The 23,068-nt window shown below is 34.9% G+C and overlaps 1 protein-coding gene across 1 annotated transcript in view; it reads right to left on the bottom strand.

Annotated features, from left to right (window-relative positions):
* Positions 1 to 23,068, bottom strand: part of PTPRQ (protein tyrosine phosphatase receptor type Q) — a 253,770-nt gene that overhangs the window by 123,875 nt on the left and 106,827 nt on the right. Inside the window, 1 exon segment of the mRNA XM_003405222.4 lies at positions 21,325 to 21,594. Coding sequence (XP_003405270.2) covers positions 21,325 to 21,594 — 270 coding nt within the window.

A 23,068-nucleotide genomic window follows, 5' to 3' on the forward strand; every position in this document is an offset into this window, starting at 1 on the left:
CTGAGTAAAAATTGTAGCTCCTGCCCACTGCAGTGGAGACAGAGTATAGAGTCTGAAACTCACAAAATTAAGGACTTGGTGAACAGCTCAGCCTTCGCATTGAAACCCAGAAGGGCTATACCTTTACTTTACTCTATGTCCTAGGATTAAAGTTTTCACTCTAGAGCTAAGGGTGAAACCAAAACAAAGCACTAAATCACATCTCCACAAAGGTGATCAGTCAATAATTTTGGCCTATCAGAATAAAAATCAACATTCTTCCAAGGAAGATAACAAAACCCAGAATTTCTGCAAAAAATTATCAACAATGTCTAGTATAAATTTAAAATTTGTTAGGAAGATAGGAAAAATTAATTGTCACAGGGAAACGTGACTCAGTCAAGAGAAATAAGCGATTTATAGAAACAGGTCACAGGATAACTCAACTGTAAGAATTAGCAGAAAAGAACTTTTAAAGAACTATTGTAAATATTTTATTTTACTTAATAAAAAAGATGACCATAATTAGAAGGAAAATGACTCAGTGCAGAAATGGCAATAATGAAATAGAATTAAATGAAGATTCTAGAATTTAGAGGTATAATGTCTGAAATGAAAAAATCACTGGACCTGCTTAACAAACACCAGAATAAAAATGGCAGAATAAAGTGTCAGTAAACTTGACACTAGAGCAATTGAACTTCTCCAGATGAAGAACAAAGGGGGAAAATAAAAGAGTGAAAACAAGTACATAGAGCTTCAATCACTTAATGGATAATACCAAATGGTATGTAATTGCTGTACCATAAGGTTAAAATGAAGAAAGAGGGCAGAAAAATATTTGAAAAAAATAATGGGCAAATTTTTCTCAAAATTTGGGAAAATATCAATTTAGAAATACAAAAAGCTCATTGAGTCCAGAGCAAAATAAATGTAAGAAAAACCACACTAGCCACATCATTGTCAAACTACTTAAAAGATTCAAAAATAAATAAATCTTGAGAAGTGCCAGAGAAAATAATACATTTAACACACAAGAATAATACAAATGGTAGCTGACTTCTCATCAGAAACAATGCATACTAGAAGACAAAGAAATGACAACTTTAAAGTGAGAAAAAAAACAAAAAATTGCCCACCCAAAATTCTATTTCCAGAAAAAATATTCTTTGAAAGTCAAAGAAAAATATATTTTTCATATAAATAAAACCCGAGATAATTTTTTGCCAGCGTACATGCACTACAATAGATACTAAAGGAAATCCTTCAGCCTAAAGGGAAATAACTTCAGATGCAACTTGGAACTACAGAGACAAATGAAGAACAGCAGAAAGGCAAGTTTATCTAAATATCTACTGGTGCTATAATAAAAATAATAAAATAAATTTTGTGGGGTTTACAACCTACACAGATACAGAATATTTAAAGTATATGGATGAAAAATATATGACAAGAATGGCACAAAACATGGATAGTATTATACTTCTCTAAGTTTTGTATATTTTATGTGAAGTTGTACAATATAAGTAGATAAGAAAAGAAATCCTTGTAATCTCTTGAGAAACCACTATAAAAATAATAATACCAGGAAGTATAGATAATAAGCCAACAGAGGGATTAAAATAGGATGCTAAAGATATTAAAATAAGTCCCAATAAAAGAGGAACTAAAAAAAAAAAAAAAAAAGTAGGACAAATAGGAAGCAAACAGCAAAAAGTAGGTCTAATTTCAACTATTAATAGTAACTTTAAATCTAAATAGATTAAATACTTCATTTTAAAAGCAAAGGTCATCAGACAGGATAAAAAAGAAAAATCCACTTTTATGGTATTCAAAAGAGACATGCTTTACTATCTACCAGAGACAAATTTTAAATATGATGATACAAATAATTTGGAAGTAAGGATAGAAAAAGACATACTATACAAAGGGTAAACAAACGAAATGTGTGGCTATATTAATATCAAACACAGTAGGCTTTAAAACAAGGAATATTCCCAAAGATAAAGAGGGAGAGTTTATGATGGCTAAAGGGCCAATTAGTCAGAAAGATGTAACATTTGTAAATATGTATGCATTTAATAAAAACGCTTTAAAGTACATGAAGCAAAAACTGGCAGAACTAAAAGAAGAGATGGAAAAAGCCACAATCATAATTGGATATTTTAATATTTCCTTCTCAATAACTGAGAATAATCAAGCTAAAAAGGGTAAGAATATAGAAGACGTGAGAAATCTATCAATATCACTGAACTAATATAAAGGACACTCTAGCGAATAACTGAAAAATAGACATTTTTTTCATGTGCACATGAACACTCAACAAGATAAATCCTATCTTGAGCATAGAACAAGCCTTTATTTAAAGTCTAAATTTAAAAATATTAAATGTTACAGAAATAGTCTCTGACAACAATGGAATTAAACTAAAAATCTATGATGTAAGGATTTCTACAAAAGCCTAAAATGTTTGTAAGTTTAACATATGAAATGATCATGGCTCAAAGACGAGAACTCAAGAGAAATTAGAAAATATTTGAATCTGAAAATAAAATTATAATGTGTGATATATAGCTAAAGAATTACTTAGAAGGAAATTTATATCTATAAATGGCTATCTTTAAAAAGAGACAAGCTTTAAAATCATTGTTGTGGATTGAGTTATGTCTCCAAAAATGTGTGTTGTAAATTCTTTTCTTTTTTTTATGCCTATACGGTCACCATGAGTCAGAACTGACTTGATGGCAACGGATTTGGCTTTTTTCTTTTTCTTTATAGCTATACTTGTGGCCATACCTGTAGTTTTGTTATGTTAATGGCAGTATTAGTGTAGGGTATATTTTAAGTCAATCTCTTTTGAGATATTAAAGAGATTAAACAAGCAAGCCTGAGAAGCAGAGAAGGGGAAAGACAGATGCCACTGCACATGAACATCACCAAGGAACCAAGATCTTCCCGCCAGAGCTGACAGAAAAAGCCTTTCCCTAGAGCTGGCGCCCTGAATTCAGACTTCTAGCCTCCTAACTGTGGGAAAGTAAATTTCTGTTCATTAAAGACATCCACTTGTGGTATTTATGTTATAGCAGCATTAGATAACTGAGACAATCATGATCTATATTTTTAACTTAAAAAAAACATAAAAAAGAGTACATTTAACCCAAAATATTTATAAAGGAGGAACTATAAAAGAGAGAAATTAATGAAATGTAAAATAGACAAACAATAGAGAAAATCGATAAATTCAAAAGTTCGTTGCCTTGGTCATCTAGTACTGCTATAACAGAAATACCACAAGTGGGTGCTTTAACAAAGAAAAATTTATTCTCTCACAGTCCAGTAGGCTAGAAGTCCAAATTCAGGGTGCCGGCTCCAGGGGAAGGCTTTCTTTTTCTGTTGGGTCTAGAGGAAGGTCCTTGTCATCAGTCTTCCCTTGGTCTGGGAGCATCTAGTGCAGGAACCTCAGGTCCAAAATACCACTCTGCTCCTGGTGCTTCTTTCTTGGTTGTATGAGGTCCCCCCCTCTCTGCTTGCTTCCCTTCTCTTTTTATCTCTTGAAAGCTAAAAGGTGGTATAGACCACACCCCAGGGAAGTCCTTTCATGCTGGATCATGGATTTGACCTGGTAAGGGTGTTACAATCCTACCCTAATCCTCTTTAACATAAAATTACGACCACAGAATACTGGGGATCATGGCCTAACCAAGTTGATAAACACTTCTTTTTTTGGCGGACGGACATAGTTCAATCCATGACATTGGTTCTTTAGAAAAATTAATAAATTTTATGAACATCTGATGAATAAAAAAGAGAGAAAGCAAAAATTATCCATAGCATGAATGAAAACAAGAATATCACTACAGATACCAAATAACCTTAAATCAATAAATTTGACAGCTTAGATGAAATGGTCAAATTCCTTATAAACATAACTTGCACAAAATGATACAGAAAACATGAATAATCCTATATCAAAGAAGTGAATGTAAAATAAATAAATAAATGATTTTTAACAAACTACCACAATAGAAAACTTCAGTGAATTCTACCAAACATTTTAGATTAAATAATAATAATATTTTGAAAATAAAGGAGGAAAGAATGCTTTCCAACTAGTTTATTTGACAGCATAACCTTGGTATAAAAACATAAGAAAGATATTATAATAAAAGAAAATTACACACAATACCTATCTTGAACATAGACTAAAAAAAAAAAATCCTAAGCAAAATCTTAGCCAAACAAACCCAGCCACATGTAAAAGGATAACGCATCCGGTCAACTGTGGTCTATCTCAGGAATGTAAATTTGTTTTAACGTCCGAAAGTAAATCACCTAACTTAACACATTATCAGAATTAAAGAGAAAAAGACATAAAGGCATGTGATTATCTCAATAAAATCAAAAGATCATGTGAGAAAATTCAACACCAATTCATAGCAGTCACAGAAAACTGGAAATAGAAGGACTCTTCCTCAATTTGATAAAAGGCATCTACAGAATGCCTACAAGAAACATCATAAAAAATTGTGAAGGAATGCATGGTTCCTCCATGGCTGCATATCTGCAGTCTGTTGAAGGGCAGCAGTATCAACATTCTTATGATCAGCTATTTGTTCTTTAAGTATTCGTTTATGTTCAGTTCAAAGTTCACTTCCAGCATTATCACTTTCATACTTTGCTGCACTTTCGTCTTTGTTGGCCAATATGTCGTGTGAATTTATCACTGGGCGACAAGGAGGCCACAGCACTACACACTTTGCTGCCTGTACATGAACTGAAAAGAGATGTGTAGTGACCAGTCAGTGACAGACTATGACTTCTATTTAGCATTGTACTGAGGTGTCTAGTCAGTGCAATAAGCCAAGAAAAAAAGAAAAGTCATAGAGTTTAGAAAGAAAAGGTAAAAACACCTTTATTTGCAGATGACCTAATTTTTCTTTAATGTAGAAAAGTCTAAGGAAAATATAGAAAAGCCTTCTAAAACTAATAAGTGAATTTAGGATATTCATAGGATAAATGTACACTATCAATTGTATTTCTATATTCTGCATCAAACAATTGGTAACTAAAATTAAAATAATTCATCTTGGAATAACATAAAAACATTTAATACTTAAGAATAATTGTAACAAGAAACATCAAAACTCATTTGCTAAAAACTATAATTTCTAAAAGATATTAAAAAGACTTTAATAACTGTAAAACTATACCACGTTCACGTATCACAATATTAAGAGGCCCATTATCCGCAAAGTCATGCATAGATTCGATGCAATCCCAGTTTTGCAGATTTTATGTAAAATTTGATAAGATGATTCTAATTTTAAAATTTATATGGAAATCCAAAGAACCAAAAATACTTAAAACGATCTCAAAAAAGAACACATTCATAAGACTTACACTATCTGATTTTAAGACTTATTATAAAGCTATGGTAATCTATATGGTGGCTGCAACAATGGGCTCAAGCATAAAAATGATTGTGAGGATGATGCAGGACTGGGCAGTGTTTTGTTCTGTTGTCCATAGGGTCGCTATGAGTCGGAACCAACTCAATGGCACCTAACGACAACAATTTATACAGTGTGACATCAGTGTAAAGCTACACAAATAAAACAAAAGAATAAAATCCAGAAATACATTCAAATAAATAGGGTCAACTGATTTTTTTAAAAAACTATCACAGCAAATTAAAAGGGAAAGAAAAGTCTTTCAACAAATAGTTACAGAAAAATTTATAAATATATGGGGGAAAAATGAACCTCAAATGATACCTCACACTACACACAAATAATTCAGGATAAATCATAGCTATAAATGTAAAAGTTAAATTATAAAATTTATAGCTAATCTCCTAAACTGTGAGAAAATAGATTTCCGTTTGTTAAAGCCACTCACTTGCTATATTTCTGTTACAGCAACACTAAAAAACTAAAAAAAAAAAATTTTTTTTTTATATCATCATTTAATTAAATAACACCAATCCCCCAAAACAGGATTCATACTGTTACCACTAACTGTGACTAATTACATAAAGTAATAACTTCACTGCTAGCTCCTCAGTCCACAAAATCATTACATACATAACAGATGCAAATCATGGTCAATATCTATAAGGTCATCCTTTTCATAGTCTGTCACTGACTGGTCACTACACATCTCTTTTCAGTTCATGCACAGGCAGAAAAGTGTGTAGTGCTGTTGCCTCCTTGTCGCCCAGTGATAAATTTACATGACGTATTGGCCAACAAAGACGAAAGGGCAGCAAAGTATGAAAGTGATAATGCTGGAAGTGAACTTTGAACTGAACATAAACGAATACTTAAAGAACAGATAGCTGATCATAAGAATGTTGATACTGCTGCCAATCAAGAGATTCCAGATATGCAGCCAGAGAGACTTACTGAAGACAAACTTAAGCACATTAATGAGAAAAGCAGTGTGATGAAAAGAAAGAAGATGTCTCAAATGTAATAACACACAGCAAAAGAACTTCACGTTAAAGAATGCTCAGAAATGTCTCACAACATTGAAAATGCAAAGGATAATACGTTAGAAGCTGATCCAAACTTTGAAAGGTTTATAACAATTTGTCAAGGCGTAGAAAAGGTGCTCACTCTATCATAAGCCAAATAATAAGAAAAAGAAAGCAACCACTCTTGGTGAGTTTTAAAAAGTAATAGTAAAACTATAATTCTTAATGTTTTTAATGTAATTACAGTGTACTAAATAAATATTTTCATTTTCCTATATACTTATGGAGCCCTGGTCGTACAGCGGTTAAGAGCTATGGCTGCTAACCTAAAGGTCGCCAGTTCGTATCCACCAGCTGCTCCTTGGAAACCCTATGGGGCAGTTCTACTCTTTCCTATAGAGTTGCTATGAGTTGGAATTAACTTGACAGCAATGGGTTTTTTTGTTTGTTTGTTTTATATATTTATAACAAAAAGTAAAGGGTTTTTCATGTTATGACAAAAAAATTTAAAGATCTTGGAGCAATTATAAATTTTCCCATTGATTATTAAGATTGCCTAGCACAAATTTAGCCTGTATGGTCATTTTTATGGTCTCACATTATCATGTAAAGCAAGGACTGACTGTATCTGAATGGCCAATAAGCACACAAAAGTGTGCAAGATCATTAGTCATCAGGGAAATGCAAATTAAAATCACAATGTGATACTCTTTTACACCAACTAGAATGGCTAAAAAGAGTGATAACACCAAATACTGGTGAGAATGAGAATTAGAACTCTTATATTTTGCCGGCGTATGTGTATTTAAAATAGTAAAACCACTTAAGAAAACTGTCATGTTTTTGAACATTTAAACACGCACCTAGCCTATGACCCAGCAATTCCATGAAAAAGATTTGTACAAGGATATCTACTGCACATTTATTCTGGAACTGTCCAAATGTCCATCAAAAGAAAACAGACACAAAAATGAGATATCTATATATCTTGGTTAGGCCATGATTCCCAGTATTGTGTGGTTGTCCTCCATTTTGTGATTGCAATTTTATGTTGAGAGGATTAGGGTGGGACTGTAACACCTCCCTGATCCAAGGTAAAAGGAGTTCCCCTGGTGTGTGGCCTGTACCACCTTTTATCTCTCAAGAGATAAAAGGAAAGGAAAGCAAGCAGAGAGTGGGGAGCTCACACCACCAAGAAAGCTGCACCGGGAGCAGAGCACATCATTTGGACACGGGGTCCCTGTGCCTGAGAAGCTCCTGGACCAGGGGAAGATTGAGGACAAGGACCTTCCTCCAGAGCCAACAGAGAGAAAGCCTTCCCCTGGAACTGACACCTTGAATTTGAACTTACAACCTACTAGACTGTGAGAAAATAAATTTCTCTTTGTTAAAGCCATTCGCTTGTGGTATTTCTGTTATGGCAGCACTAGATGACTAAGCCTGTGTGTGTGTGTGTGTGTGTGTGTGTGTGTGTACTTTCTAATATTTTATAAAGTAAGACTTTTTATAGAAAAAACCATGATATATGTAATATATATGGTGTATGTGCATCCATGTGCATACCCATATACACATACACCACATACATGTGTATGTATACATCCATTTACATTTATACACCATATTTATACTCAACCCATTGCCGTCGAGTCGATTCTGACTCACAGGACAGAGTAGAACTCCCCCATAGGGTTTCCCAGGGGTACCTGGTGGATTTGATCCTTTTGGTTAGCAGTTGAACTCTTAATCACTGTGCCACCAGGGCTCCAATGTGTATCAATAAGAAAACAACTCAACAATAAAGAACAAAGAACTGAAACCTGCAACAGCATGAATTTCACAATTACACTGAAGAAATAAGCCAGACACAAAAGAGTACAATATAACTTAAGAACAACTAAAACTAAATTAGCTGAAATCAGGACAATGGTGGACTGGGGAGTGGGGGCGGGGCACAAGGAAACTTTCTGTGTAGGATGGAAATGTAACATATGTTGATTGAGTGGTGGTATATGGGTGAATATATTCGCCAAAACTCAATTGTGCACTTAAATTCTATGTATTTCACTGTATGTAAATTTCGGATAAGAAAATAATTTTTTTAAAAAAGCTTTTGTATAGGAAATGTAGCAATAATATTTAAAATGAGTCACAAATAATATATGTATAAAGGAATTAAAATTCCAGACACTACTACTTTCTACTTGGTATTTTATAATGCTAGACTTTTGTCAAAAAAAAGTCATGACTAGATTATAAATTTTATTGTATCTTTCATTTATCCATCCTAGAAAGGAAGCCTTATAGACCAGCCCAAGGATATCAGCCACTGCTTCCAACAATCTCTTCGTAACTGCTGAATCTGTAATATTTTGGGAATTGCACCCTATCCAGCTTTTAGTAAGCATGTTCTGTATGTTCAACCATTTCTCTACAATAGCATCCTAAACCCAAAGTTAGTTTTAAATTTCAAGTTTGAACTTTAAAAATGTTATTCTCATATATAACAAATATCATTAATGTAATTTCATTTAAAGGGGTCCTGGTGGTGCGGTGGTTAAGCACTCAGCTGTTAACCAAAAGATCAGCTATTTGAACCCACCGGCCACTCCACGAGAGAAAGATGTGATAGTTGGCTTCTGTAAAGATTTAAAAAGAAAACAAACAAACTAAACCCATTGCCACCGAGTCAATTCCGACTCATAGTGACCCTATAGGACAGAGTAGAAGTGCTCCACAGGGTTTCCAAGGAGCAGCTGGTGGATTCGAACAGCTGACCTTCTGGTTAGCAGCCGAGCTTTTAATCACAACCTTGGAAACCCTATGGGGCAGTTCTACTCTGTTTCTACAGAGTTGCTATAGAGTTGCTACGAGTTGGAACCAGCAATGGGTTTGGTCTGCATTGGGCAGTTCTACTCTGTTTCTACAGAGTTGCCATAGAGTTGCTACGAGTTGGAACCAGCAATGGGTTTGGTCTGCATTAATCACGTAAAAAAAAATTTTAAATATGTTCTTGGTTTTTCAAAAACCTTATCTAAAATAATGCAATTGAATTAGAAAATTGGGCTACTGTTTCTAACACACCCATTAATTGGCACTGATTTCATTATCGTGATCCATATGGAAGAGTATTTATTAACTTTCTAACTCTCAAATTGTTTTTAAAGTAATAATTCTTCCTAATAAGATATTCAGCACAGAACTAATGGGTGATTTATTCACGGTTTCAATGCAATGGTGGTAAAAAAAAAAATCAAATTACAATGATAGCTGATTAATATACAAAGATATGTAACTTCTTTATTTGAATTTTGAAATTGTTTATTCTTATAGTGTCTGGTACTTATGCATATCTTTTATTGATGCATGTATATATATTTTAATATATATAGCTTCCTTCCCAAAAGTTGCATGTTTATCAACCACGAAACTTGTAATATTTGGAATTCACAAAGATGAGGTTGACAATAATTTACAGAAGCCTCTCTCTTCTCAAATCTTTTTCTCATATTCCTGTTGCATTCACCTTAAATTGAGTCTAAATCAATGTAATATTACATAAAGATTTTGCTATCAATAAAACTCACATTCCACATTTCAGAATTTTTGCACCATAAGTAAATGTTTTTGTATGAAGCTTATAACCTTATATAAGCAACAAGCATTTTCACGAAGCTTTCAAGCAATATGGTTTACCAAAATGAAAGAAGAGGGCTTTTGCATAGATACACACACACACACACACACACACACACACACACTCTTAATTTACTTAAAGAGGGAAGGAAAAGAGAACCAAAAAAATGGGGTGAGGTTGGGGAGGAGGTTGATATGTAAAGGCTGTTACGGAAAGTATCGGCTACAGCTGCATAGGACAGGAATGGAAAATAGTGTAATAAGATATGCCCCGGTTCCTAAATAAGTTAATAAAAATGCTGCTTGAAGAACAGCTGGCTTTAGCCGGAGCTAGGATGAAGAAAAGAGTGGCTGCCTGGAGTCTGCTTAATGAAAGGTATCAGAGCCCCAGTGAGGTCAAAGAGAATTATGCAGAGTAACCCAAATTCATTTTTTACAAAAGAAAATACATTTAAAAGGAATTTAAATTTATAATTTGATATCTAAGTGTGTCATGAAATAGCAAGAATTACACTTTTGGAACTGATCCAGGATCAAAAATGAGATATGACTCAAAGGACTTTTAAAATTTCCCAGAATGGCTTAAGTATTTTACAGATTTTATTACACTAACTAATGATATTTTTAGGTTTTTTTTAGGTTAGGCACATATTTGGCAACAGGAATTTTGTTTTCCTGAATTTTGAATACATAATTTGGGTATAAGAATGAATATACTCACATCATAGAATATCTGTACAAATTAATTTGCTCCACTATTTGACACACTTACTAGTGAAGATCAAAGATTACAGCTGTCAATATGGATTATACCTCAACATGAACCAAATGAAAATCTTCACAACTGGACCAATAAACAACACTATGATAAATGAAGAAATTGAAGTTGTGAAGGATTTCAATCTACCTGAATCAAATCAACATCAATGAAAGCCAAACAATAACAACAACAACAAAAAAAAAAAGACCGATTCCAACTCAGAAGGACCCTATAGGACAGAGTAGAATTACTTGATAGGGTTTCCCAGGAGTGGCTGGTAGATTCGAACTGCTGACCTTTTGGTTAGCAGCCAAGCTCTTAAACACTGCACCACCAGGGCTCCATCCATGAAAACAGCAGTCAAGAAATCAAATAATGCATTGCATTGGGCAAATCTGTTGCAAAAGACCTCCTTGAAGTTTTAAAAAGCAAAGATGTCACTTTGATGACTCAGGCACACCTGACCCAAGTATGGTCTTTTCAATTGCCTCAAATGCATGTGACAGTTGGATAATGAAGAAGAAAGAAAAAAGACAAATTGATGCATTTCAAACGTGGTGTTGGCAAAGAACACTGAATATACCATAGACTTTCGGAAAAACAAACAAAGCAGTCTTAGAAGAAATACAATAGTATCCTTAAAAGCAAGGACACAAGACTGCAACTCACTTACTTTGGAAACATCAGGAAAGACCAATCACTAAGAAACAACATCATGTTTGGTAACATAAAGGGCCAAAGAAAACAAGGGAAACACTCAATGGGATGGATTGACCAACAGCCGAAACAATGGACACAAACATATCAATGATCATGGAGATGGCACAGGACCAGGCAACTTTGTTTTGTAATAAATAAGGTCACCAAGAGTCAGAGCAGACTTGACAGCAACTAACCATAAACCAACAACAGAGCTAGGCAAGTTTAAGCTCTTAAACTTAACACCAAAATACCATCCATTAAAGGAAAAAAATGATAAATCAGATTTAATCAAAACATGAAAGTTTTTCTGCATAAAAGATCCTCACAATAAAAAGAAGAAACAAGCTACAGCTTGGAATAAAATATTTGCAAACCACTTATCTGACAAGGGCCAGTATCTAAAATATATAAAGAACTCTCGAGATTTAACAGTAAAATAAAAATAATAATAATAATTCAGAAATGGGCAAAAATAAAGAAAATGGGCAAAAATCAGGAACAGGTATTTCAACAAAGACCATATTACAGGTGGAAAATAAGTACATGAAATATAGTCAACATTATAAGCCATTAGAAAAATGCAAATTAAAGCCAGGATGAGATATTACCACATACCTATTAGAATCGAGGATGGTGAGACTTCGTGTTCCTTACTTTGCACGTATTATCTATCAGAGAAGACCAGTTGATAGAAAAAGATATCATATTTGGTAAAGCAGAGGGCAGCAAAAATGAGGAAAACTCTCAATAAGATAGAATGACACAATAGCCTCAACAATAGGCTCAAACATATCAAAGATCATGAGGATGGCAGAGTCCTGGACAATGTTTAACTCTGTTACACACAAGGTTGCCAGGAGTTGTAGCCAATCTTATGGCAACTAACAAAAACAATCAGAATTGCTAAAATAAAAAATAGTGACAACACCAAATGCTGGCAAGGAAGCAGAGAAACTGGGTTGTTTATATATTGCTGGAGGGAATTTAAAATGATACATCAACTCTAGAATACAGTTGAGCAGTTAAAAAAACTAAACATGAAACCACCATATGACTCAGCAATGTATTCCTCAATATTTATCTGAGAGAAAGGAAAACTTATACTCACGCAAAAGCCTGTACACATATGTTTACAGCAGCTTTATTTGTAATAACCGAAAACTAGAAACAACACATATGTCCTTCAACTGGTGAATAGTTAAACAAACTGTGGTACATCCACGGAATACTACTTAGCAATAAAAAGTAACAAGTTATTGATACACAAAAAAATCTGGATGAACGGCCAGAGAATTATGCTGAGTGGAAAAAAAAAAGGTTATGTACTTTATAACACTATGTGTATAACATTCTCAAAACGACCAATTATAGAAAAGTGGGATTAGTGGTTGCCAGGGGTTTAGGGTGCAAGGATTCTTACGATAGAAATGTTCTGTATCTTGACTGTATTGATGTTAATATCCCAGTTGTGATATTGTATTATAATTTTGCTAGATGTTACCATTGGGAAAATGGAGTAATAAGTATATAGGATTTATCTGTTATTTCTTACAACTGCATGTGAATCTATAACTACCTCAAAATTAAAAGTTTAACTAAATAATACATCTGTGATGACATACTTTTTCAGATGTTTTACCACATAATTGTCTAAAAATAATTTTCTGACTGAAAGTTCCTACTTAAGGCAGCCAATGCATGCATATTAGGCACTACTTTGTATCTATCACTCTTCTAGGCCTATGCATTCATTCATAGTATATTTATTAAGTATCACCATATGCCAGGGACTCTTCTGGGCACTGGAAACAGGTGTGAACTACACAAAAACCTATCTCTATCCTAATAGAACATATATGGTAGTGAAGACAGATCCACAGAAGTGATACATACAAGAAAAGTAAAGCCAGAAAGGGAGATAGAAAATTCTAGCTGGGAGGATATTCAATTCTAATGAAATCCTCTTCTGGTAGCATGAGGATAAATTTCAAGGAGGCGAAGGACATATAACCTTTGTAACAATATAACTTTCCAAGGACGTTATATAGATAGCTAGGGAAGAGTATTGTGGGTTGAAGGAGGGCCTTACGGATTACTGAAATGATTTTGGATTATATTATCTGTGACTTGGGAGACTCAGTAAATATGTAATGAAAAAATCCATCTGCATCTGAAGAAATTACTACGGTATTTAGGAAAATGGTCCTCAAACAATTGGCATTTTAGAGTTACTGATGCTGTTTTCCTACTTTAAATGAAAGAGTTCCTGATTTTCCGTTATATTGTATTCAAACTCTCTCAGTCATACAAAACCAAGAGTGATGTACAGTCAATTTTAGCTATTTAATTTTCCCTTCTACACTCTCTCCAATAAAATGCCCTTCACTGTTTTTGTAGTCGGGCTCCCATCTCAGTCTTACTTCTGCTATGCATTTTCTCTTGCTATATCTTAGAATGTCTACTACTTTCCTTCTATCTATTAATCTCAGAAGTCCCTATTTGGTGCAAATGGTTTGCAGTTGACTACTAACATAAATGTTGGCAGTTCAAACCCACCCAGTGATGCTGAAGAAGAAAGGCTGGGTGATCTGCTTCTATAAAAATTATAGCCAAGAAAACCTGATGGAGCAATTCTACTTCATAACACAGGGAGTCACTATGAGTTGGAACTGAGTCAATGACAGTGGGTTTGGTTTTGATTTTATCTATTAATTTCACTCTTTTCATGAATAATACTTTAGCCCAACCATAGTCTCCTTCAGGTTGCATACACCCCCACTGCCCCACTGTTATGGAATAAATTGTGCACCCTCCAAAAAATATATATATGAATTTAAATCTTGGCCATATGCTGTTATGATTTAATTGTGAGATTAAATGTGGATATAGCACATTACCTTCTATAATGTGACCAAATGCAATGTAATCAATTAGTTGAAGTCATACTAGTGTAGGGTGGATTCTAAACCTAGTCACTTCTGAGTTATAAAAAGATTAGAGTAGACACAGAGGCATACACATATTATGGAAGACAGATGCCATATAAGAATCACCAGGAACCAAGGAACACCTGGGACTACCGACACGAAAGGAATTTACACATCTGAGACCCTGATTTGGACTTTTAGTCTCCAGGACTGTGAGAAAATTAAGTTCTTGTTCTTTAAAGACACCCATTTGTGGTATTCGTGTTACAGAAACGCTAGTTAAGTCACCCATCATCCAAGATACCTCAAATAAAAATAAGAATATTCTTTGATATTCACAATTGGTATTTTCTTGATAGCATATTAAGGAACAAGAAATAAAGAATATTTAGGAAGCTTTACTATTTTATTGATCTATGTAAAACAATCTAAGTAAACATTAGTGTACCTGACCATAAAATTCAAGATTCAAGAAAAATACCTTATCATCCTTTTCTAATTGGGTGACTAGCCTCAAACTCTTCCTATAAAGTCATTCTGAAGCTACAAATAAGTAGCATTCAATTCATACCCCCACTTCTTCAATACGTGGCACAGTGGTTAAGAGCTTGGCTGCTAACCAAAAAGTCGGCAGTTCAAATTTACCAGCCGCTCTTAGAAACCTTATGGGGCAGTTCTACTCTGTTCTACAGGGTCGCTATGACTCAGAATCGACTTTTTGTTTCTCATAAATTGGTTTTTTGTTTCTCATAAATCCTACAGTTGACCAATATATTATGTAGGTTTTTCTTTAGTTGTTTTATATTTACTGGATATGCCTTACAATAATAGTGAAGTTATTTGGAGGTACAGGGCAGAAATCTCCGTTGCCATCTGATCTCAAATTTAGGACTCAAATATATACCCTGCATACAGAAAGAAGTAAATACAGCTTTCTTGTCCAGCTTTCCACTGCACTAGGAGTATACAAAAAAGATTTATCATCTTTTAAGAAAAACGTTGTATTTAATATTAATCAATTTGAAATATATTTTGTAAATACAACTGAATTTCAATTAGATTAGTAATGCTAGTAGTTATTTCTCTCTGATCCGTGACTGGCAATAATGGCTTTTGTGCTTCTAGCAATTATTCACTGCCAAATAGAAGGTGTCAATTCACTTGCTTAAGAACAAATGGAGTCATTCAATTTTCTTGCATCCTTGACTCCTCATCTCAACTCAGGGGATGGGTGAAGGAGAACAGAGTAATTGGGATGCACGCAAAGGAAAAAGTAAAGTTTTGAATTAGTGCCTAATTTGCAACCATGAGAAATACTTTTACCACCCATATCCAACCTACTCAACAGTACTTAAAAATGGTATAAATCCTTATAATTCACATACATATTCTATATAAAAAACATGGTGGCAAACGGAGCTCAGATTTAGCCATAATCATAACCTGGCCATTGATTTCAGATTGGGCGATTATGTTTGCCCAATGTTTGGGGGCATCCACAAAATAATAGTCCCAATAAAAGGAACAAATGCATTTTTAATACAGTTTTTAGGGGAATGGCAGCCAAATCTTAGCAGATGAGGATCAAGTTTACGTATATGCTATTAAACAGTACTGGGATGTTTAAAAGAACCAAGGAGTGGAAAAGGAGAAAAAAAAAAAATTAGGGATATTGAACACATTTACATCCAACCATACTGTACCATTAAAATATTTGCAGTGGACTTCCACTGGGTTCTGCATATGCCCAATATTTTGCACTGGACATAAAACTAATAAACAAATCACTGCTGAAAAGAACACTCCTAAAAACCATAACTGCATATTCCACTTTTCCTACAATTAAGTTTTAGGCATCTTAGGGAATGTAGCTTATTTTCTCCTTTGGTTCCAAATTATTGAAATTGGAAGACCTTTGAATAAATCCAAACTGTAAAATTACCTTCCACCAAGAAAACAGAAAATTTTAAAACTCAGTATTAAATCACCACACTTACTAAGATTTGATGGTAATAGGATAATTTCATGCATTTCTAACCAATTCCAGGATTTAAGAGTTAAACCTCACATGCACATGGTCTTACTATATTTTTTTATTGGTATATATGATATATTTTTACATAAAATGCTGTTAAAAGTACCAAGTTTGGGGCACTTTATTTATACTGCCCCATTCCAACATGTTTGACTGTGACAATGGAGCCAGTTTAGACACCAAACACTAATCTCCTCATAAATTTAATCGTCATGATGCATGGTTAGCTGTGTCTACATATGACCAAGTTTACACTGAAAAAATAACCCAATAATCCCTGGAAGGAATGTTAAGGTCAGACACTAAGCAATGAGAGAGTGAGCAAAATTTGATTTCACTTATGTCAAAAATAAGTACAGAGTCAGTGACTCAGAGCTGGCTGTACACTGTGACTAATCTTAGACCACCATAAATTAGAAGTTTGCAAACGCTATAAAACTGTTTCCATTCTGAACAATGACTCCCCAGTTCTTACTAACCTCTCATCAAGAAACAATTCATGTGAACCCAGATAAAAGCAAATTATTCTCCTAATAAGTATTGTAATCATAAATAAAATTACACACTAGACCTGAAACTTAATTTTAAAAATAAAAAATATTCAAGTATTTTTGAAGCAGCAATTAATATTCATGTTTCATATCAATGAAGCTGCTTAATTAAAACATTTTTTATCTGCCTGAGAGGAAATATCTATATTTTTGCCTGCTGGACATGTAGAAATAATATACTACACTGAAATAAAAACCCTCATGAAAAATGATGAGGTTTAGAAGAAAACAATTCATTCCTTTGTTTCCTACAAACATTTGAGTACCTACAAGGCCCAGGGTTCTCTGCCAGGAACTGTGAATAAAATAAAGACAAGTAAGACATGGCCACCAAAAGCAAAGAATTTACAGTGGAATAGCGTGGTTCTCAAATTTCAATAACTGTGTCACACACGTATTTTATTTAAATAAAGATTTCTGAGTCCTAACTCTCAAATTCTGATGCCATAGGCCTGGAGCAGAGCCTCAGGGATGATATTTTTAACAATGAGGGATGCAGGGAGTCAGAGTCCAAACTTTGAGAAACATTGATTTTTAGTAGTAAGAGAGTACACACTATGTACAATACGTCTAATAACTGAAATTCACCGATTCAGAATTCCTTCAATTTCCATTCATACGTCCTTTTAATTTTAAGACCCAATTCAATTCCCTAATTAGGGGAATTTTACAAAGACTTGTAATTTAAGTTCAGATGACTCTACACCAAGTGCACACTGCCACTTTGTCTCTCACTTCTACTAACTGAATTGCTTCATCTTTATGACTAAGCCATCACCTTGAACACCAGGTCCAATAAATGAGTCCTCTGCCTTGTTTTATAGGTCCTGAACCTCTCATGTCTTTAAGAGTTGTTTTCCTGTTCGCTTTTCTTTCTTCCTTCCTTCCTTTTTTTTTTTTTTTTTAAATTTTTGCCCGTTCTCTAAGGCTTAGCTACCATCCAGTGTGACCATTTTACCTGGTACCAGACCACCCTGATGCTGACCACCTGCCTGGATTTGAACATACACTATTTCCTTCTCCCAGACTGTGCATAGCCATGATCTGTAGCCCACCCGCTGAGAAAGCACCTGTCACTCCTTCCTGGACCTCTCCGACATTGTTTGCCTGTCCTCAGGGCTACATATCACCTGTCATCAAACTTCCTGGGTGATCTCCTCCAGTATTCCCAGAACTTGCAGAACATTAGATCACCTGGAGAGATGCTTAAACATACAGGTTCTGGGTGCTTACCCCTAAGACCATGATTCAGCAACTCTGGGGTAAAACCCAGGAATCCGTAGTTTTAAAGCTTGACATATCATTGAAAGATTTAAAAAAACAAGCCACACTTAAGTGGCATTTTTAAGAAGGAATACAATTCTGTGTGACATAGAAAGGGACAAGAACAATATAGTTAAAGGGAACAAAACAGTCTGACAGGGAAAAAGTGCTACGTACATTTAAAGAAGAGACTCTCGTAAAATAATTAGCCCATGTTGTTGTTGTGTGCCGTCAAGTCGATTAGCCCAGAGTAGGTGCTTGATAAATGTGTTCTGAGTTTAATAAATGAAATATATTGAGCAGAATAAATTAAGTTTGACTGGAGGCATTGACTACGTGAGGAGATGCAGTGGTGGGGCATAGAATGGAGTGCTAGGCGGGAGCCCAATTCTAATTGGTGATTAATTCTGGGATACATTTTGTATCTCAGAAATGAGACTAATTAAAACGTTTGGAGTATTTTGGGCAATCTCCTACACATTGTGTCTTTCATTATCACCTCTATACTTTAGAAAACCAAATCTGTATGTCTAACCTGAACCTTTCAGATAATAAATTTTAACTGTCAACACATAAGTGTTTGGTAATTATATGTTAAAACCAATGCAGTTAAAGTGGTTAGGAGAAAAATTAAGTTGATGGATAGGCTAGCTTAGTGTGGTGGTAAGACAGAGAGGCTAGTTAGATATCATTACACAATTCCACAAGGGTTTGATATATACTGGTGGCAGTCAAACTGGAGAAAAAGGGGCAAATTGCAGAGCCCTAGTGGGGACTGAATTGGTAAGATCTGATTACATATAGGAAAAATAAGGGAGAAATTACATAAAAATATATGGTTTGGGTCTAAATGACTGTCAAGAACAGGTATAGATAAGTCAGGAAGAGAAGATTTCATGTAACATATATTCATTTCAAATATATTTGGGATTGATAGGCCAACCAGGTTCTCAGTTGAAAATCTCTAGCGATTTCTTGGAAATGGACTGCTGCTGAAGATAACAGTCTTAGAACCATAAATATGGATTGGAGTTTCATTCCCACAGACAAAACAAATTTATAGAATCAACTGGATAAGGGTTAAATAGAAATGGCTTAGTATAAACTTGGGGGAAGTCCCCAATTTAGGGCATGAGAATAAGAAGAGTATACAACAGAACACCTGGAAAAGTAGGAGGAGAATCAAGGGAAAGAGATTTCAGAAGGGTGGTGATCAGTAAGGTCAGTGTCACAAAGTTTTCAACGGATATAAGAACTGATAAAAGACTTGAAGGCCAGGATTACTGGTGTACATTAAGTGCATTCTTAGAAGAGGAGGTTTGTGGAAAGCAATTTGAAAAGGTTGAAAGGTGGTGAAAACATAGTTGGTGTTCGCGACTCTTAATTTTGAAATAAGTAAAAGTGAAAATAAAGGCTATTATTTCAAGATAGAATCAAGATCAAATGAAGGTATTTTGCAGTTTTTACAAATTTTTACAGAAAAAAAAATGGGTTAAAGAGCATAATTAAGCTAAGAAGATAGATCAAAAGGGAAAAAAGGAGAGGGAGAAGAAGAATGCAGGACAGAGTAGAAAAAGCTGATGGAGTAAGGTTCTAGAGGAGACATGAGATTGAAAGAAAAATGAGCAACTAGATCCTTGAAAAGAAGAAGGCAATGGCTTTCCTGAAAGAGGACACTATCTGGGGAGTTCAAATAAAGAGATGGGTAGATTTCGATGTGAAGGAGGGCAAATCTACTTTTGATGTTACTAGCAAAATAAATAACAGCATTAAATATGGATGATAGGATTGCCTAGGTTCAGAGTAAGAGAATTTCCCTATAAACAATTGACAAGAGTGTTATCAGAGATGCATAGAAGATTGTGGAGTAGCTGGAAAAGTCAGAGAGAGTAAGTTCATAGTTGAACAAGGTAGAACTCTGTGTTCTTTATAGCAATATTCAGCAATCAGCCTCTGGGGGGAAACAAACGTGGGACCCCCTCAGAGTTTTGTAACCTTCTTGGAAGATGAGTCACAATGACATGGTTGGGATCTAAGGAGCAAGAGATGGCATTTGTTGAAATGCATCTGTTTCACCTTAGATAGACAGAACACTGAAGTCTGAAGGAATGTTGTACTGGCAAGACAAAAAGGAAAGGATACAGATCAAGGATGCTGAAATCAGAGAGAAGGTAGGTCATGTCTTGAAGTTCTGTAGTTTACAGCCTCAAAGACAGAAAATTGTAATAATATTAGGCAATGCGGATTTCAAAAGTGGAGATGGGTTGAAAGATGTTTCCAAGGTAAAGAATCTGGATGTGGCTAAGGAAAACAATTACGCTAGTGCCCCCTCTTCAGAAGGAATGAGAGAAAGAGCAGCTCCCATTAGGAAGGCTTCCAGGCAATGAGTGTTACTAGAAAGAAATCAGGTTTTAATTCAGATGAGCATGTATAATATTGGAGATGGTAAAGGATGGAGAAGACTATGACATAGGATGGAGCGCTGTTAGGAAGAGTGAGAGTTACTTTTTTTGTAGACTGTAGCTCAGTAACCTGAGTATTTGTATTCAAATAATATGAACGATAAAGCTTGGTGTCAAAAAAAGAGAACTAGATGAAAGTGAGTCTGATCTGCTTCTAGGGAGCCCAGGAAAGAATCTAGAATTCCATAAAAACAATTAAGGAAAAAAAATATACTGAAATATTTACATGATCATTCCTTATTTCCAGTTACGATAAAGTATAATTGAGTAAGTTAGGGGTTTGTATAATGAAAGATACTCATGTAAACATAGTAAAACAGGTTTTATCTTTTGATTCTTCTTCCAATATCCCAATGTTATAGGGAAAAATCAGTGAACTACATGGCTGGTACTGGGCTGCAATGGGATAGAAAAAACGTATTTTGCAATACATGTTTTATATATTGAAGGTAAATATGGTATACATATTGTAAATGGTACCGAGAAATGTATGACATGGTCTACAAATAGTTACCTGTTTCTTGTTAGAGTTACCTGTTTCACGTAGTGTGCTGACGTTGCATATGCTCTCATCGCCTTCACCTGCTGAGGTTGAAGCTCTTATTTTAAAAACATATGAGGTATTGGCAAGGAGTTTCATGAAAGTATACATGTGATCTTGCGGAGAGACTTTTGTAGAATTCTTTTCCATTGTTATCATATAATGTGTAATTATTCCATTTGACTTTTCAGGTGGATCCCACTTCAGTAAAACTGACTGCCAGCTAGTTGCCATACATTGCACATTCCGTACAACATCTGGAACTTAAAAGATAAACAGATGCCCAAAGTTAAAATGTATGCACATTTAGTAGATAAATGATTGAATTCTGTTATTGCTAGATAGAATCCTGGTTAGGGATAGAGATTGAATAAAAATTTAATATACCAACTATCACAGATTGAATTCTGTCCCACAAAAATATGTGTCAACTTGGCTAGGCCATGATTCCCAGTATTGTGTGGTTGTTCCCTACCTTGTGATCTGATGTAATTATCCTCCATTTTGTGATGTATCGTAAATTCTAATTTCTATATGTTAATGAGGCAGGATCAGTGTGGGGTGTATCTTGAGTCACAGCCTTACAAGAGAGTGTGGCTCAAGTCACACCATTGATCAAGTCACACCCTTATGTAAGTCATGCCCTTACTCAAGTCACACCCTTGCTTGAATCACACCTTTTATTTTACAAAAGATGAAAGGAGAGAGAGAAGTGAGCAGAGAAGGAAGGGACTTCACTATCACCAAGAAAGTAAAGCTGGGAGCGGAGCACATCCTTTGGGCTTGGGGTCCCTTCACTGAGAACATGCTGGACACAGGGGAAGACTGATGCCAAGACACATGGAGATCTCCAAGGCACACCAGGCCCATAGATGTAGAAAGGAGGCAAGGACTTTCCCCAGAGCCAACAGAGAGTAAAAGCCTTCCCCTAGAGCTGGCGCCCTGAATTCTTATTTCTAGCCTCCTAAAACTGTGAGAGAATAAATTTCTGTTTGTTAAAGCCATCTAATTGTGGTATTTCTGTTACAGCAGCACTAGATAACTAAGACACCAAACTTTCAAGATATGCTCAAAAGTTCTTGACATAGGCTGAATCAAATGATAGTTGGTCCATTTGCTGTTCTATCTTTACAATCCTTCTAATATTGAATCAGTCATTGAACATTTTTCTAGGCCCAGGCAGCAATCATGCCCTCAAATTCGCAGAAGCAACTATGTGGCCCCAATCCCAGATAGTGGCTGATGCCTGCTCCCTTAATCAGAAAGGAGTAGTCTTAGCAATACTTTATTATGGAACCTTATTATGAAAGTCTTAGATGTAAGTGCCTCCCTATGGTGGCACATCTGGACCAATGTAGGGGGTTCTGCTTTTATATTGCGACGGCTTCCTTAGAGGAATTGTGAAGATCTTATCCTTCAGTACCTTTCTGGAAGTCATCTGAGGGAAGGTTTAGGGAGTTCTAGTTTCTAGAATTTTTTTAATTGACTTAGAAGTAATGCAATTTTTCAGATTTCCTTTAAGTGTGACAGACCAGATTTAGGAGCAATAACCTGACCACCAAAGTTACTGCAGATTGGAGAGACTGGTTACTTTCCATTTAAATGACTGATTACTAATGTCCTCTAATGTATAACCTTAGTAGGGGAGCTTTTCTTATTACAGTAAAAAGATGTTGGTAGAAGGAAAACTAGTATTTGGTCAATTCATAGATTAAAACATCAAGCAATGAAAGAAAA

This window comes from Loxodonta africana, chromosome 4, assembly GCF_030014295.1.
Source record: "Loxodonta africana isolate mLoxAfr1 chromosome 4, mLoxAfr1.hap2, whole genome shotgun sequence".
NCBI lineage: Eukaryota > Metazoa > Chordata > Mammalia > Proboscidea > Elephantidae > Loxodonta > Loxodonta africana.